The sequence below is a fragment of the Bos taurus genome, chromosome 28 (genome assembly GCF_002263795.3).
Source record: "Bos taurus isolate L1 Dominette 01449 registration number 42190680 breed Hereford chromosome 28, ARS-UCD2.0, whole genome shotgun sequence".
NCBI classification, from domain to species: domain Eukaryota; kingdom Metazoa; phylum Chordata; class Mammalia; order Artiodactyla; family Bovidae; genus Bos; species Bos taurus.
This window is the reverse complement of record NC_037355.1, coordinates 15,002,025-15,021,346: the sequence shown is the minus strand read 5'-3', so window position 1 is coordinate 15,021,346 and position 19,322 is coordinate 15,002,025. Positions and strand designations below refer to the sequence as shown.

The 19,322-nt window shown below is 41.8% G+C and overlaps 1 protein-coding gene across 11 annotated transcripts in view; it reads left to right on the top strand.

Annotated features, from left to right (window-relative positions):
* Positions 1-1,253: 1,253 nt before the first annotated feature.
* FAM13C (family with sequence similarity 13 member C) overlaps positions 1,254-19,322 on the top strand; it is a 137,445-nt gene continuing 119,376 nt past the window's right edge. For 3 of the 11 annotated variants that reach the window (XM_024986760.2, XM_005226285.5, XM_005226282.5), the window contains exons 1-3: positions 1,668-1,817; positions 10,934-10,990; positions 15,876-16,071. In XM_024986760.2, coding sequence (XP_024842528.1) covers positions 1,756-1,817; positions 10,934-10,990; positions 15,876-16,071 — 315 coding nt within the window. In that variant the 5' untranslated portion in view covers positions 1,668-1,755. 11 annotated transcript variants of the gene reach the window in all.

Below are 19,322 nucleotides of genomic sequence, written 5' to 3'. Positions count from 1 at the left end.
TTATCAAGCTCATCTTTGCATGAAATGTTCCTTTGGTATCTCTGATTTTCTTGAAGAGATCCATACCAGAGATCTATTAACTTATTAATGAGCATATCTATAAGATGATGGAGAAGGAAATGGCAACCCACTCCAGTATTCTTGCCTGGAGAATCCCCATGGACCGAGGAGCCTGGCAGGCTGCAGTCCATGGGGTCACAAAGAGCCGGACACGACTGAGCGACTAAACACACACAGACACATAAGATGATGATGCTCGTGGTTCCAAGAGTGTTTTGAGGATCTGAATATGTACAGGCATTTAGAAAGAATGTTATTAATGTTATACGACTGTTAGGTTTATATAGGTTTAGGTTAGGTTGCGTATAGGTTTATATGCAACATAAATGCATAATGCAATAAAACCATAAATGCTGAGGTTTTCTTCTGGACAGATCGGACAAAATGTGCAGTGCCAGCACATAGCTCTGTAGTGTTAGAATCTAACCAAGAGTGACTAGCAAGTCAAACACAGCTCATTTTTGTAGAGAATCAAGCAGTCCTTGGGTGGACCTGTGAAGCACTGTCTTGGTGTGACACTGAAAGATTTTGCTCTTTCCCCTTATTACCAAGGTTTGAATAATTTTTCTAATAATCTGAAAATTAAATTTTGATTTTTTGTTGTTGTTTAACCCATCGTCTTATATAATTTAGACTAAAAACCACCATCTCAGTGGCTTCAGAGAGTGAAGAGATTAAAAGAAGGGGATGAGGATCCTCTCAATTCAAAATAAGCATCTTTCCCAGGTGACTGTTCACTCCATATCAAGGTCAACCAGGCAGGAGAAATTAACAATGAAAAGAGAACAGGACAGACATCTCCTGGGGAATGAGGCAAGTGGGAGGCTGACAGCCTTCCCTTCCCCCAGTAGGGGTGCCTTTATTTAAAGTGGGTAGCACAGGTGGATTCGATCCTTCATCTTTTGTAAAGCTGGTTGGGAGTGAAGCTTGGGCCAGCTGCTCTGAGCAGAGCAAACCCCACCCCGCGCACGTTCCCCCCAGTCACCAGCTAATGCCTGGAATAAATTCTCCCCTCTCCTTGCTTTGGTTCATTCAGAGCTTTGAGGTCCTGGGCTGGGCGCTTCCTCGTGGGGTCTGAAATAACGGGAGTGCAGACTGACTGGTGTAATGCTACGAGCCCTCTTTCAGGGCTCTTTTTCTTCCTGGGCAATAAACATAGACACCAAAAACAGCAGTTACGATCCCCTCCCCCTCTGGTTCCCTTCCAGCTTTTTCTGAACGATCTGTGCATCTCTGCAAGCCTCCATCCCTAGAGGGGGTAGCTCTTGTAAAACTGGTAGGAGACGTCTGGAAGAAAGCAAGTCCCCCGGGGATTTCAGCACCTGGGTAGAAACAGTCGGGCTTTCCAGGGGGTGGCCGGCACGGGAGGCCTGGATTAAAGGCGGCGCTGGGCTGGCGAGATTGAGGTCCCCGAGTACCGCTCCAGGTGCTCCTCGCGGGGGTCCCGGGTGCGGCTGGCTGCCGCGCCCCGCCCAGCTCTGTCCCCGCAGCCTCGCGGGCTGCCGGGCTTTGTGGTTCGCCCGTGCGGCTGGGCCCCTGCTGGGGGTGTCGTTACGAGCATGTGCAGACAGCAGCCCAAGGTAGAGAGAGCGTGCCGGGCGAGCCCTGAGACTTGCCTTGCAATGCCATGTTTGTGTGTGTGCTCTAACTCCCGGAGAGCAACCAGGGAGACGGCTCCCCGGCCGGACTTGGCTGATGTTTTCTTGTTTCTGTTTCAGCCTTCAGGATAATTCCTTCAGCAGCACCGCTGTAACAGAGTAAGTGATTCTTGTCAATACAATAAGATTTGCATGCCTTTCTCAGGAAGCAACTAACGTGAAGGTATCCTCCCCCGTCCCCAGCTGCTCTGGGTACTAGATGCATTGTCTCCTGTAATCTGGGGCCGTGAAGACTGGGAGACGTGGGGGCTGATGGGGCCCAGAAATCTTTACAGGTTGAAACCAGCCTTTTAGCAACTATGGGAGAGCTATGAAAGCAAACTGATGGCTTACGGGAGCACAGTGCTCCCAGATTTGTGTTCTTGGAGTTCAGATTTTTGAAAAATAAATCTCGTTGACATGTCAGCAAGGAAGCTTTGTTGTGTTTTGCCAACACTGGTGTCTGTTTTCATGAGCACGCTGTGTACATTTACAGCAAGTAGGAGATGGATGTGAAATGACTCGAGTTGAATTCCAGCATGTGATAAATAGGCTAAACTTAGCCTCACCCTCTCCTTTGTACAGACTTTTAAGACAGTAAACTTTTCTTGCATGCCCTTTGTCAATTTTGTCTTCTGCCCTCAGAGATCTGGCTATCGTAGGACTGTGTTATCTACTCCTATGGCTAAAGCTTTTGATTGGGACAACTAATACCATTCAAACGTGGAATGAAGGAGTGTAAATATTTCACTCAAGACCAGCATGCATGGTATTTTTTATTAGATATTTAGAGTTTATGCTTTTAATTCTTGCCATCCTTTCCTTAGTTTTTTTCTAATAGTGTATTATATGTATATGTTAAAAATTAATAGGTAGTGTATTATGCTAATACTATATGTAACTGATATGTAATTTACATGTATACATATATGTATGAAATATCTGTGCTTTATTTAGCATTCTTTCTCTAGGCTAACTCACGGTGTTTACTTCTGGGACTTTATGATAGAAGGTACTCTAAATAGTTTTTCAGGAAAAAGAGGTGTGTATGGTTATATGCTCAACTACATTAAAAAATGCTGCAAGTTTGATACAGAAGTCCCAGTAGCTTGGGAACTATTTGCTAAAGTTCCCTAACAGGCAAATAAATGATGTGAGGTTCAAGTCACTGTATCAATGACTTGATAGTGGAGGACTACAGGGCTTCCCAGGCCCTCTTGATTTTTACATTCTTTTGTTTCTCAGGATGCTACTGTCTTAGAGTTGAACTTTGGGCTGTCTTAAGTGGAGTTACTTAAAAAAAGAAAAAGATCCAGGGTTGATTTTAGAAGATCCAGTATAAAACACTCATTGAAACCTTCATCCTGTTAATGAACTTGCTTGGTAACAGTGCTATAACTTTGCTTTTCTAAAAGCCTTAGAGTGGGGAGAGGTGCAGGCCAGAGATGAGGCTGTGACTCGCAGGTTTGGGTACACGGGTATTGCTTTCTTCCTTTCACTATGCATACGGCACCACATGCTTCCTGGGCCTGACTCTCAGGACCTGGTGTGGCTGAATCCCCAAAGTCAGCCACAGGCATAGCAGCTTCAAAATGGAGTTCCTTAGTTTTAGATTTCACATGGACATTGTTTTAAAAATGGTTTCAGTTAAATGCTGGGGAAAGTCTGGTACCTTGTCTTTGGACAGTCCCCAAGGAGTTCTGATTGCATAAGACCTTGTTGTTGTTTTCAGAGAAGTGACAGAGATTTATTTTAAAAGGCACTGAGTGACAATTGGGATGCCATCTGGCTAGTCTAAAAATCTGAGGGGCATATTTGAAGCATACCAAGCCTTCATAGGTGTAACAGTCCAGTCTAGGGCCATTTATAACTAGTCATTGTCTAATATAGTATTTTCTCCTCCCCTCAGTTTTCCTTGGTTCTTTAGGCATGACCCCAAAGCCAGCAGGACCAGAATGTGCTATACTGAGACAGAGAAGTAGCAGGTGACTCATTAATGTTCTGGTCTTGGCGTACAGCACTTGCCTGTATTCTGTGTTTTGGATAAAAGAAAACATCGCCTTTCTCCTATCTCCACCCTACTTCTACTTACTCCTACCCACCCACACATACTTATCTTTTCTACCGCCTGAAATTCTACCTAGAGATTTTTTTTTTTGGATGAAGAACTCTGGTGGTGACCCTTATTAAAATGGAAATTTAAAAAGTCTGTGTCCCTGGGAGGTAGATTCAAATTGTCATTAATATTTTAATATAAATTATGTTATCAGGTAGTCTAACCTAACAGGGTTCTGCTTGGCCAGCTGGGGGTCTTTTAAGGGTCAAAGGGAGTGAAATTGGGAGGGACTCAAGGACACATTTTATTCTCTTCTTAATTTTTCCCATGCCTTGCCTGTCCCTGTCTGTGCAAATGTGGCCCAATTCAGTTTCTTTTTCCTACCCAGATTCTTCCAAGATCAGAATGGCCTTGGCCTTGTGTTCTCTATCTGTGTACCCTCTCATATGTTATTTTTCCGTGGTCATTTCCTCTGTTGCCCTGGCTAACTCGTTACTTGAAATGAAGCATACCCAGCAATGAATTCTGCGGCAAATTAGTTATCATCCAAAGCAGTAATTCTCAAAACGAAGGACTGTCAGTATCATTTGGGGAAGGGGTTAGGAGCTTGTGAAAAATCCAGAGTTCCCAGGCTTTATTCTCAAGTGGAAACCTAGAGATGGGTGATCGTGTTGGAGTCAGCCAAATGCTGGTCTGGGTTTTGTAAACCTTTAGGTCAGCATTGAACATTTCAGAAGCATACTAGTTATGTGGGGGGAAAGCAATCTAGTTTGAAAACTCACATTCCTTGGCCCTACCCTCAGAGAGTCGATTTAGTTGGGCTAGCAGTGAGGATGAAGCTGGAACTTGCTATATTTTTCCATTTTTTAAAATTAATTTGTTTCAAAAATTGAAGTATAGTTGATTTACACTATTGTGTTAATTTCCGTGTACAGCGAAGTGACTTGGTTACACAAGCATATACATTCTTTTTTATATTCTTTTCTATTATGTTGATCCCAGGAAATTGAATATAGCGCAGCTTGCCATCTTACTCAGACACTCCAGGTGGTGCCAACGCAAATGGTTCTGGGGGCACACTTTGAGAAATCCCACAGGATTGCAGGCTGTACCTCTGCGACTGTGCCTTCAAGGAACACGGTACTGCAGGGAATGACAGTCCCCTTTTGAGTACAGCAACATTTTATCTCATCACCAGTCTGAGACCTCTGTACTTATTTACCCCAAATCAAAAAAGAGACTTATGGGTATTTCTTTCTCCACCATTATTCTAAAAAACAAGTCTTTCTCCCGCTCTGGGAACATAGACTGAAGAGACTATTCGGTGGGCTTAGTGTGGAGCAGAAGCACCGTAGGCGTCACTGCTTGATGCTTTGGAGTCCTGGGAAATCCCTTAGCCACTGGGTGAAGGTAATGCTTACCTCACACCATTGTCAGGCTTAATTGAGATCATATGAAAGAGAAGATGATGCAAAGTACCTTTTAACTTTTTCTTGTTTGTGGTTGATAGAGGAAGCAAAAGTCCAAGTAGAGAGATAACTAACTACCTCGAGCACTTCACAGGAAAATGATGGCAAGGACAAATTATTCATGTATTATCTGGGCAACCACAAATTAAAAACTCTTGGACTTAGAATCTAGTTGATGAGAACCTCAAAGGAAATCATTTGATAGAGGTTTCTTTACATTTTTACTGTGAACAGCACTAAGAAAAACATTTTATATTGCAGTCCAGCACACACATACATACATGATTTATTTGAACAAGTTTTGTTGAAATAACACTTCAGTTCAGTTCAGTTCAGCCACTCAGTCATGTCCGACTCTTTGCAACCCCATGAATCGCAGCACACCAGGCCTCCCTGTCCATCACCAACTCCCGGAGTTCACGCAGACTCACATCCATCGAGTCAGTGATGCCATCCAGCCATCTCATCCTCTGTCGTCCCCTTCTCCTCCTGCCCCCAATCCCTCCCAGCATCAGAGTCTTTTCCAATGAGTCAACTCTTCGCATGAGGTGGCCAAAGTATACTGGAGTTTCAGCTTTAGCATCATTCCTTCCAAAGAAATCCCAGGGCTGATCTCCTTCAGAATAACACTTAGCCCTCACTATACTGACATTTTTTTTTTTTTTTTCTATTCTGTTTCTCTACCAATAATAAAAACAAAATACTGATAGCTGCTGTCTAATTTCAGGACCCTGTAATTATTAATCCCGTATAATAGGTCACAATTTATAGTTTGAAAAATATTGTACTAGAAGATGGTCAGTTTAATATTTACGAAGATCATTAAAGAGATTGGTCTTTAAATTCTTTGATCAGAATAATGTGTAGGAAGAGAATCTCATGCCCAGGACCAGTTGGACACTTGATCTGAGTTGATTTTTTTTTCCCCCAGAGTCAGGATATCTGGGTATGGGTTCCCACTGTGAAATCTAGTTTTATAATCCAGCCAGTATTGTGCATTTGCAGGGGGCTCTGGGGCAAGGACTCAGTAGAACAATCAGAAAGAAGATGTTAATTAAATAGAACTTGATGACCTTCGCAGAAGCAATGGAAAACCCAATTGAACTTAAAGAATTTGTGTATGTGTGGTCTGGAAGCCATAGAAAGATCTGTCTCATTACCATATCTGCAAGCTAGAAATTGTGTTTTCTTGGGCGATGGCTGGAGTTGTTCCGTAGTCCTTAAAATCTAATTAGCTAATTAGGTCTAGCCTCCTACTTCAGAAAGCATCTGCAACTTTGTATGTTCTGCTGCTGTTTCCATTTTTAACTAATTGTGCTTTGAGAAGAAAGATTAATAGGGGGATGAAAAAAAAAGTTCTTGCCAAATTCTTAAACAATAGGTATTGTTGAGCTCGAAGGTTGAACCTCTGTTTGAACCCTAGTTCTTTGGAAGCAACAATTCTAGATTTTTCTTCTTCATTAATTTTTCTACTTAGCTAGGTTGCTTTTATTGGGAAACATTTTAATTCACATTACAAAGTTCAGATGATCTATTAAAGCAGATGCATCAAATAGTGGAGAACAAGACAGCATTTAGGAATTATTGTTTTCCATGAGATGGAAAGAGTGGGTTATTGAGACTTCAAAAATTAAAAAAAAAGGAAAAGTAAGGAGATTGATCCGAGGTTGCCAGAGTGGTTCATTTGCATGCTCTGGGTACATCCGTGTCCCTCAGTGCTTGGTCTCTTTTTTATTTATATGTTTGCCTAGTTGTCCACTTTGGGGGGAAAGCTAATCAGATATCATGAACAGGCTCAGAGGTTAATAGGGAAATGCTCTATAGGCCATACATTTTATCATTCATACTCAATTGTCAGACAGACATTGTACACGTGCTTTAAGCAGTACACTTAAAGTCAGCAGTGCTAAACATCATGAGCAGCTACATTTGCTGACAACTTATTGGAGAATTTATGATTAGAAATAAAGCAGTTACTTTCCATTAGAAGTCTCTGTTACTAAAATCAGTCAAATATTCTAGAAGAACTTTTTCTTTTTTGACAGAAAACCCAACTTTGCATCAGTTTACTGTCAGTAACAAAATTCATTTACCTAGTTAAAGTGAGTCTAATCTTAATCCTGACAGCATACACCTTTTGTTTTTCAAAATTCCTTTTTCACAAACTTTTTGTCACTTTCTAGATCCAGACAAATTTGTGCTTTATTTCTTCATTACAGAAATAAACAACCATAGGAAAAAATTATTATCACCATTTTTCCTCAACAAAAATATCTCCATTCTTTATACATTCTCTTTGTTGACAGCATATATCCTACTTGCTTTACATATCAAAATGTTTCACTTATCATTTTTACATATGAGGACTTACCAAGAGTCCTCAACAGCAGTTACAATTTTTAACCCTTGAAAGTTTTAACAAAACCAAGAAACAAGTGGTTGAAATGTTACATCAGCATTTTCTGATTGCAAACTTAAGAACATTCTTCATAACTTCAAAAAAAACATACATTTTTTAATAGCATATTTTTCTTCAGTAGTACAACACATATGTTTAATAAACCCAAACATCTTTAGTTTTCCTCTTGGTCTTACAAGAATACAAAAGTAGGTAATCAGTTTATGGAGCATAGCCAGAATAGCCAAATTATACATTCAGTTTTAAAGCCTTTTTCCCCCTTTGTATAGTTAACCCAAGGCTGAAGATCCAGGCAAAGTGGACTGTGTTTGTGTTTCAAGGACATGATAAATGTCACTCAGACTTTTTCTCAGGCGTGTTTTTGTTTTCTCAGGATCTGAAAAAAAGTGTTTTATCAAGTTAGTTTTCCTTAACTGCATATGCAAAAAGAACCAGTTTTGTGAATTTCAGGGCTTTCATCTTAATCAATCTTCTTCAGATTCTGAAGAATACTGTAGCCATATATTGTCCAAAAAAATCATCTTTCTTTTTTAGTCATAAATTCACAACTAAAATTTTTCTTAATGAATTGAACCTGAATTTCCCATTTTGTATAAGGCAACGAGAATACCAATCAACACAAGTGGAATATACACTCACACACCAAACAACAGATCCATCATAAACTTCTCTGAAGGTGACCAGTACAGAGTCCCGAACAAACACTTTGTGGAGTCCCAAAACAAATGGTCCTCAATGGTAGTCAGATGTCAGAACCAATTGGCAAAATGCCCAGATGACACTCGGTGCTCACAAACGGTCCTCAACAGCAGACATATGTCAGAACCAACTGGCAAAATGCCCAAATAGCACCTCATGTCCCAAACAGTTCTCAACATCAGGCACACATCAGAACCAACTGGCAAGAATGTCCAAATAGTACTAGTGCTCACAGACAGTCCTCGCAGCAGTCAGAACCACGTGGCAAGCACTCACGAATGGGAATGTTGCCTGTGTGCACACTGGTGGACTTACCTGGTTTTGGAGCTCCTCAGCTCATCCCAAATGCAAGTTTCCATTCCGCCAAGAAAGGCGTAAGTGGGCAGCCAGTGCCAGTCAGGGGAGAAACAGGGAGGATCCTTAAAACAAATGGTTTCAGTTTTGGTTGTTTTAGGTACAGTTAATCTTCAGTTTGGAGAAGGTGATGGCACCCCACTCCAGTACTCTTGCCTGGAACATCCCGGGGACAGAGGAGCCTGGTAGGCTGCAGTCCATGGGGTCGCAAAGAGTTGGACACGACTGAAGCAACTTAGCAGCAGCAGCAGCAATCTTCAGTTCCGGGGTGCTCTTGTTCCCATTTCTTTGTGGTCAGTTCTCAGAATTGTGGCAGCTGAAGTCCTGGGTACAGTCTGGTCATCATGTAGTTAACTCCTCCACCTGGGGTCTTGATCTATAAGACAGATCACAGGATATGGCTCAGAATATTACGTACAGCCCTTGAGAGAGAACTAAAGGTCCTTGCCTATGCTTAATGACTACCTTATTATTATTTAGTCTCCTTAGACTGTTTTCCTTTGTTTCAGCATTTCTCACTTCTCTGATTAAACTTATTCTTTGATTAAGGTTTTTTACAGGCACAAGGCAGGCAGAAGACATGGTGTGGGGAGGGGGAAAGGACCACATACCGTTTCATGATGACGTAGGTGTGGGATTGTGAGGTGAGCGGGAGGGAGGCTTGGGGGGGGGGTATATGTATGCACACAGCTGATTCACTTAGTCGTGCAGCAGAAACTAACACAACATTATAAAGCAATTATACTAAAAAAAGAAAAGGTAGTGCTGCTCAAAGTGTGGGTTCACAAACTGTAACTAGTCTGAGATAAGAACAGTACAGAAATAGGGAGTATGCTTTTAATAACCTTTATAAGAATTTGACATTCCTGTGACATTTTTACCAAATTATTTCTCCATGGTGGATTGGAAATAGAAAACCAACTGGTCAGTCCTGAATCCCAAAAAGTTTGAGAAGCACAGCTCCAGTGCCTAAGGCAGTATTTGGAAGCAGTCAGTGCTCAGAAATGCTTGCCCACTTATTTCAGGCCCTTCCTGGTGGCTCAGACAGTAAAGAATCCACCTGCAAAGCAGGACACTTGGGATTGATCCCTGAGTCAGGAAGATTCCCTGGAGAAGGTAATGGCCACCCACTCCAGAATTCTTGCCTGGAGGAAGGCGCCTGGCAGGCTACAGTCCCTGGGGTCACAAAGAGTCGAACATGATTGAGCGACTAGGCACACACACTTATTTCAGGGAACAGACTTGCCGAAGGATCCAGGTTAGTGATTTGATTCAAATATTTATGAAGTATCTACTCTGGGGTAGCATTGTGGGCACTGTGGCAGGATATCTAGAAAAAGACACGATGGTTGTTTCTTTTCATGGAATTAACAACTGATTAAAAAGATCTCAGAGGTACAAAGAAACTACATAACAACACTAGGTAAGAACTAGATGGTGACTAAAACCTCTGAATGAAAAGTAAGCATTTATGTACTAAGGTTAAAGTGGGAACATGGCATGTGGATGAACTTGGCAAGGAAAGTTCACAGAGCTTGTAAGGCTTGAGCAGTGAAGGCTGAGTAGGAGTTGAAGATAGAAAAAGCATTCCAGGTTGGAGCAGGGTGGGGTGAGGTTGGGTGGGATGGGGTGGGGAAGGCTGAGAACAGGAACAAAGGCTCCCTCATACACTGGGGTGAGACTGCGGTCCTCCTCAAGATGCCCTTAGGCAGTGTAGAGCTCGGGAGATTTTTCAGTATGGAAAAGCCAAGAATTTTTCATAAGGTTATTTCATAAGTTTTGTGAAAAGGAAGGAGGTCAGGAAAGTCTGGAGGCCAGTGGAGCAAGCCAGATGGCAGCTGGTATGGTTTGGGACTGCCGGAGGCAGAAGAAATGCCAGGAGGCATGTAGCTGCGTCCCTTTTGAGCCAACAACAGCCTACCAGTCTTGCTGTCAGATGTTCCCTCAAGGGCTGTGAACACTTAGGTTGGTTGCTAAGGTCTTGTTAGTTGAGGTGATACAAAGCACTGGATGAAAAAGGAGTGTTACCTCTGGTTCTAAGCATTTAAGCTCACGTGATATGACAACATTGGTATCATTACCTGGTAGACATCTGAGGAATTGACACTGGTTTGGGTGAGAGTGGTAAAGATTGTTCCTTTCTTTAGTTTCCTGTGCTAATCTTCAAATAATTCTAGAATATTGCTTCTCTGCTTCAGCAGACCCTTGGATCTGATGTGGTTTTATTTTCTCTCTTCAGGTGTGACGAAGACGCAGTCTCTCTGCATGAAGATCAGACTGATTGCTCCAGTCTCAGGTAGGACCCACCATTGCCTGGTTCTTAATTATGAAGGACAGAAGCCATCTGGTCTGGTGTCTTAACTCTCTTTGAATTCTAATGATTTGTTCTCATGTCCTATTTCTTCTAATAGATTATCAGCTCTTGAAGGAAGTTTTGTTCGCTTTTGGATACCCCCTTAGCACTCAGGACAGTATCTTTTCTATGGAGAATGCTCAGTAAATGCCTATTGAATTAAACATTGATTAGTGCATTTAAATGTTCCCATCATAGACTTTAAGGAAGAGGTTCTAGAATTATTCACCGAACATGGCAGTCTTGGTCATCAGGGAGTTCATCGTATGATGGCTAAATCTTAACGTTAACCATTTCTCTTCCAAGTTTGCTGTGTTCAAGCACTTTCACATACATTTTATTATTTAATCTTAACAGCCAAAAGGAAGCTGTTGTTTCCTTCCTCATCCCAGGTGGAAAAACCGAGACTCAGAGGGATTATAGCTCATCCAGAATTAACACAGCTGTGATGAGGCAGATTTTGGACTCTGGTATATGTGACACAAAAGTCCACTTGTTGGATAAGAAATAGTTGTTGAAGGCCTTTGTTTCATACTTTTTTGTGCGCATCAGAAACCAGTGGAGACAGATATGGGATGTAGAAATACAAATCAGTCTCTGCTCCCAGGGGTTCAGTGCACTGGAGGAGATAGACAAGAATGTAGATGATGATGCAACAGTGCATTAAGTGCTATTTTTCTACAGGGAAACAGAAGACTCGCTTAGAAGGACCAAATAGCCCGGTGAGGTTTCTGGGATGGATTCCTGAAGAAAATTACATGTGGCACGTGACTCCTTTTTTTTTTTTTGGTGGAATATAAGGCCCAAAACTATGATGCTACCAAGCAGAGGGAACAAATTACTGGCTAGCCAACAGAGAGCAGAGAGAATTCAAGCTGAAGCAAGCAGTTCAGGATGGCAGGAACCCTGAGAGCTGAGGAGGCCAGGAGTGGTAAGAAATAAAGTCCCAGAGATAAACAAAGACCTGATTACAAAAGTTTTAAGTACCCTGCAAAGGAGTTTGGAATTTATCCTGGAGGCATTGGAAAAACTAAAAATAGCCTTCAGTTTTTTCTGCGCAAACAGCTACTCACCTAAGGCCCCGTGTGAGAGTAACAATAGCCCCCATTTATTGGATTGTGGTCTGGAGCCAACTTTCTTTGGTAGGCATTTCACAGAGACTGTACTCCTGTACTCCTGTACTGGAGATGCATAGTGTCTTATGGATGAGGGGCACAGAGGTGAGGTGGTGTGGCTCAGGATGCATTTCTAACGAGTGGGAGGATCTTTTGGACTCTTGTTCTTTTTAGAACACCATGTTCATTCTCAGTTATGGCTGATTGCAATAAGAAGTGACATAAATTACATTACCTGTACTCTGTTTTGGGGATTCTGAGGAACCAGTAATAGGTTAGAAGTGTATTCATAAAGATGACTTTTGTATTTATGTTTTACATTTGTATAATAAGAGAAGGTGCTTCCCCCTGCCCCCCACATTCCTTGTTCTTCAAGTCAAGAACGACCTTTACATCTTTTGGGTGCCTTGAAAATATGACATAAAAACAAAATTCAGGTTTTATTTTTAGGAAGCAGTCTATCAAAACAGTCATTTTAAATTTGAAAAGTCACTTTTTTCTTATTCTTGAGTGTTCTAGAATTCTCCTTGAATGAGGAACATTTCAGTTCAGCTCAGTTGTGTCCAACTCTTTGCAACCCCATGGATTGCAGCATGCCAGGCTTCCCTGTGCATCACTAACTCCTGGAGCTTGCTCAAACTCATGTCCATCCAGTTGGTGATGCCATCCAACCATCTCATCCTCTGTCATCCCCTTCTCCTCCTGCCTTCAATCTTTCCCAGCATCAGGGTCTTTTCCAATGAGTCGGTTCTTTGCATCAGGTGGCCAAAGTATTGGAATTTCAGCTTCAGCATCAGTCCTTCTAATGAATATTCAGGGCTGATTTCCTTTAGAATGGACTGGTTGGATCTCCTTGCAGTCCAAGGGACTCTCAAGAGTCTTCTCCAACACCACAGTTCAAAAGCATCAATTCTTCTGTGCTCAGCTTTCTTTTTAGTCCAACTCTCACATCCATACATGACTATGGAAAAACCATAGCTTTGACTAGACAGACCTTTGTTGGCAAAGTAATGTCTCTGCTTTTTAATATGCTGTCTAGGTTGGTTATAGGTTTTCTTCCAGGGAGCAAGCTTCTTTTAATTTCAAGGTTGCAGTCACCATCTGCAGTGATTTTGGAGTCCCCCAAAATAAAGTCTGCCACTGTTACCACTGTTTCCCCATCTATTTGCCATGAAGTGATGGGACTGGATGCCATGATCTTAGTTTTCTGAATGTTGAGTTTTAAGCCAACTTTTTCATTCTCCTCTTTCACTTTCCTTAAGAGGCTCTTTAGTTCTTCACTTTCTGCCATAAGGGTGGTGTTATCTGCATATCTGAGGTTATTGATATTTCTCCTGGTGATCTTGATTCCAGTTTGTGCTTCATCCAGCCCAGCATTTCTCATGATGTACTCTGCATATAAGTTAAATAAGCAGCCTAACAATATACAGCCTTGATGTGCTCCTTTCCCAATTTGGAACTAGTTTGTTGTTCCATATACAATTCTAACAGTTGCTTCTTGACCTGCATGCATTATTTCTCAGGAGGCAGGTCAGGTGGTCTGGTATTCCCATCTCTTTAAGAAACATTTAGGTTATGGTAAAAGCTGCTCTTCCTTCTTTTGTTGCTTACCCAAGAACATAGAGTATGTAGATGTGTAGTATTTGTCTCTAGGGAGAGACAGGTATTTCAAATGAACTAGAGACATTTATTTCAAATTCATAGTTTGATACTGGTTTCCAAACCTATTATTGACTTATAATTTTTTTTTAATTGTAAATGATCTCAAGGGAAAATAGTAACCAGTGTTACTGGCAGGAGTTGCAAAGAGTTGGACACAATTGAACTGACCTAACATGAAGAATTATTTCACCTGTTGGATTTTCCTTTACCTTTTCCTTTACCTTTCCTTTACTAAGTTTGTCCTGAAGCTTAAGTTTAACTCTTTCACATAATTTTATTTCCACATCTTGCCCAACTGCATGCACCCTGGCCATGTTCCAGACCTCCCACCCCCATGTTTTCTTTGCTCTTCTCCCAGGGACTAGCTGGACAGCTCATCCTGCTGGTAGCATTTTATTTAGTTTAATATTTTATTTGTAAAAAGACATCCTGAGCAGAGGGCATAGAAATCTTTCATTTGCTGGTCTTTTCTCTTGGCTTTTCTCTTGGCTCAGCATATTCTTGAGCCATGAGGAAACACTTCCATGAGGTGAGGAAACACTCATGGAAGTGTTTCCTAGCTGACCTTGCCAAAATCTCTTTTTATGGCTATTTCTGGTCAGTGAACAAGAGGGGAAAACACCCCCAGGGGGAAGTGGCCAGTCCTACAGAATCACATGACCCATAACAAATGGCTGCCAGTGGGTTCAGGACAATGAACCCAAATAAAGCAGGAGTTCCCAAAACCTCTGGGCCACAGATTGGGTTCCTGGCCTGTTAGGAACCCAGGCCACACAGCAGGAGGTGAGTGAGCAAGCGTGAAGCTTCGTCTGCTGCTCAGTTCCCTAGCTCTCCATTGCTCACAGCACTGCATGAGCCATCCCCCTACCTTGTCCATGGAAAAATGGTTTTCCACAAAACTGGTTCCTGGTGCCGAAAAGATTGGGGACTGCCGATGTAAGGGGAATGCTCCATTTGGCTGTGGTAGTTGCTGAATTCTAAAATACATCTAGATTTAAGAGGGACAAATGACTTAATAGTGTTATTACATCACTGTGTTTGAGGAAATTGAAACGGCGGGATGATGTTGTATTGAATTTGATTGATGGCTGAACATGAAGAGTGCTCTCCTAGTACTGAGTATGTGCAGGTAATGCCAGCCCAGTCAGTCTTCTCCAGCCATTCCACACCAACAGAACCAAGACACTGGGGTCTTTGGCTTTGCATCGAAAGTGTTGTTTAAATAGGTGGCTTGGTTGGGTGAAATTTGGCCCTTGTCTTATATTCTATTGAGGTTGTATGTATCTTATTAAAATAGATTCTAGTTAAACTTTTTTATAATTTATCTTTAATGAACGAATTAATCAGGCAGCATCGGGCTTTAGTTGTGGCGTGTGGGATCTTCCACTGTAGACACAGGCTCTCCAGTTGTGGTGTGTGGGCCCCAACTGCCTGGCCTCAGTGGTTGCAGCTCAGAGCTTGGTTGCTCTGCCACATATGGGGTCCTAGTTCTCTGACGAGAAATCAGACCTGTGTCCCCTGCCCTGCAAGGCGGACTCTCAACCACTGGACCACCAGGGAAGCCCCTCTAGTTAAACTTTTAAATGCCTCTGAAAGTTGTAAGGAGATGACTGAAGACTTGCCAGTGAGGAGCAACCATCAACACCCTGAGCCAAGGACTCATGCGTGAGAGACTGAGGGCCCACTCCAGGTCTGAGTGAATTAGCCCTTCAGTTTGGCACCTTATTTAATCACAGAGGTTTAGAGTCTTAATCTATAAAGTTGGGGTGATCATAGCTAACCGGGATATCTCACATTATTATTGTGAAAGAAAAATATGACATATGTGAAACCATATTGAAGTGAAAAAGGGAAGCAAATACAATACTAGCAAAGACTGGAAGGGAGTGTGGCGTGTTCTAGAAAGTGACGTTCAGCCCCTCTGAAACAGTCTACACTAGAAAGTTTGCTGAGTACCATGTAAATGAACAGCAGTGGGTATCGCCAGCCTCTTTCCCAGGGCGTTTTATTAGACTCTTCCGTGCTTTCTAACTGAGTCTTTCCTATTCTAGAGATGAAGACAATAAAGAGAATTACCCCGACGCCAGGCCTCCGCTAGAGGAGCCCGCGCCGCCGCCCATTGAGCCGCAGCATGTAGAGCAGCCCCCACGGCTGGACGTGCTGCGCCCCACCATGGGCAACTTCAAGTCGCGGAAACCCAAGTCCATCTTCAAGGTGGAGAACGGGAGGAGCCACGGAGAAAGTCAGGTAGCAGCCTCCACCTTCTCGGGCACCTTTGCCTGGCCGGGTGTGTCTCTGGCGAGAGCACGATTGTAGTGAAGGTCTGAGCGCGTTCTTTTGTAGGCAGTGATTAGCTTGACTTGTCATTGGGCACCGGCGACCTGGGCCACAGGCATGCTCCCCTTCCGTGGGTATTAATAGCGCTCTGTGCTGGGCAGTCTGCTCATTAAGCGCCCTTTCAAACTGCTGCTCTTAAATACTGGACTTTGATTGAGAGGAGCTGCTGCTGTCTTTGCCAGGGAGAGTGGAGGAGGATCTCCAGTGATCTTCACTTACCCAGGACAGGAAACAATGGTCCCAAACTTGGAGACTCTTCTCAGTAGATCAAAAGTCCCAGGGTTATCTAGAGCCATTCTTCTTAGGCTGCAGTTTAGTGGCTTTGGAAAAACACTGAAGCAATGTTTGTGGCTGTTTTAATATGTGTGGAGAATCTGGTTCTTTGAGGTCAGCAAATATTTACATTTATGAATGAAGCATCTGTCCAACTTGATTCAAGTAATTCGTTTTATCTACATACACATATTTGTTTATTTAGTTCATTTTTCTAGTTGTAAAGGGAGGTAGCAAAAAAATATGATTTTTAAAACTCTTAAAACCCCTCAAATAACTTATTCTCTCTTATAAAAAGAGATGAATATAACCCATTTTAATCTTACTGGGAGGTTAGTGGGCCCAGCCTTAAGATTGTACTTGTAATGCACCTAACGCAGTTTTGGAGACATAAGTGCTTCATTAATGTGACCTTTGTTTTTTTTTAACACTAAGCTATTGACATTGAATATGATGTGGGAGGCTCTCAATGTAATACGTTAAGTATACAATAACTTGAAGTCCAGTCCTACCTAGCAAATAGGCTCCAGGTGATCTCTGTTAGAACAACTTTGGCGGGGCACTTCATTTGATCTTGTACTTTTCTTATTGGCCTTGTGATTTTTATCTCTTTTCTTTTTTGGCATTGTGACCTCTTATTTAGTCAGTTTTGCGGTGAGATGAAATGCCCTCTGCATTCATGAAACTGTGGTGATTTTCTGAATTTGAGTTGAGTTGTAGGGCAAGGTTAAGCGTGAGATACCATTGGAGTTACGGTGAACTTGAGACCCTGCCCACTGCTGGGCACACACACCACTTGTTTGTTTAGGCGTGTGGTGCCGCGGAGGACACAGGCGCTCAAAGGGCTGCCGGCAGAGTCTGGTTCTGGGTAACCTCCGACCTTGAATCTCCTACTAAGGATCACCTTCAACACTGTGGGCTTTGAGTACCCAGCCATCTCTCCTTGAATGCCCTCTTTCTTGTCATCCTATAGTCTGGCCTGGTAGAAATTACCCAATTGTCGTTTGTAATAAGGTGCTAACGGCACGTCATTCCAAGTTTGTTGCTCACCCACAGGAAGACTCTAGGAGAAAGAGAGACTTGTGTAGTCTTCTCTGATAATACAGCGTTGGAATCCTGGACTGCAGGTAGAATTTCCAATTCATTCCTAAGATCTCTGTGTACACAATGAGATTTTTTTCCCCCCTAATAACGAAGAAAACTTCAGTAATATAATTTTAGGTCTTCCATATTTTAGAGAAACGTGAAACAGATTTCATTCTTCACATTTACTTTGGAGAGATACATTTAACATTGAGTACAGATCAAGAACTGAGCATCAATAAATGATATTATTAATAAAATCAGCTAACACCTATTTAAGCATTTTCTATGTTCCAGGCATGTACCATTTTTATGACAACCTCATGAAATGGTTATGATTATCTTTTTTTACAAATGGAAAAACAAAAGTTTAGAGGGATTACATAACCTCTTGAGTCAGATTTGGAAGAACTTGAGTGGAAACTCTTTTTCATAAAAGCACAATGTTTCTAACAAGAGATACCCAGAACTTCCAAGTATGAGTCTAGCAATTTACTTACCCCCTTTTTATATAAAACCTGTTATTTCACTCTGAATTTTTTTCCCTTTGGTGATATATTATACTCCTAAGCAATAATTAGTTATTGAGGAAGGATTACTTTGGAGAGATTTTTGTCAGTGTGTTTTTCCTCTCTGCCTGAAAGCTTTGTGATGTTGGTCACATAAGCTAGACAAACATTGTTTGAATGTTATGTCCACTAGGACTTAGGCTCCTTGAGGTCAGTGAGTCAGTCTTGGCTATCTTTGGATCTTTGGCACTCAGTCACTCAGTATTATTCTTTGAATGGCTCACAGCTGTTTGCACACACACACACACACACACACACACGTGGGGCTTCCCAGGTGGCGCTAATGGGAAAGAACCCACCGGCCAATGCAAGAGACATAAGAGATGGGAGTCAATCCCTGGGTTGGAAAGATCCCCTGGAGGAGAGCACAGCAACCCACTCCAGTATTCTTGCCTGGAGGATCCCATGGACAGAGGAGCCTGACAGGCTACAGTCCGTAGGGCTGCAAACAGACAGACATGACTAAAGCAACTTAGCATGCACACACACACACACACACACACATTTCATGTATATGATTACATAAATAATTTTTTGTAAAATGGTATATATATATTTGTTCTATAAAATAGCATATCTTTATTCAGTTATAAAAAGTCATGTTTCAAAAGAGGATATAATCATGTCTCTTACACAGATATGAAATAGAGATGTGTCAAAAATTTTATTTAAATCATGAATTAATGAGGAAATCAATAAGATATTTACAACCACTTAAAAACAAAGTGCAAAGTATTGCACATTTATAGTCTGACAAGGATTGCTGAGATAAATTTATTGATGTACACAGAATTGGCAAAACTTGCAATATCTATAGGGTGATAATCAACTGCTTTTCTGTGATCACAATTACAGTTTCTATAGAGAGAAATTATTTGCATTGTCATTGGTTTCCACAAGCTAATTTTTGTCTTTGTAACCTTGTAAAATAGCCTAGATGTAGGCAAAAAAAAAAAAAAAAAGCAGAGATTATCCAGATGGATGAGCTGGCCAGAATATCTGCTATATTTCGAAGTCTTTATAATTTTTCCTTATATTCTCTCTCTCCCTCCCTCTCTCCTTCTTCCTTGTGATCATGATAATATCAAAGAAAGACTAACCTTGACCATAAGATAGGCCTAGTGCATTAGCTATGGCTTTATTATTCACTGATGTGTAGCACAAGTGGTAATTCCCACATAGGTTTTCTAGTTGGTAAAGAATCCACCTGCAATGCAGGAGACCCTGGTTCCATTC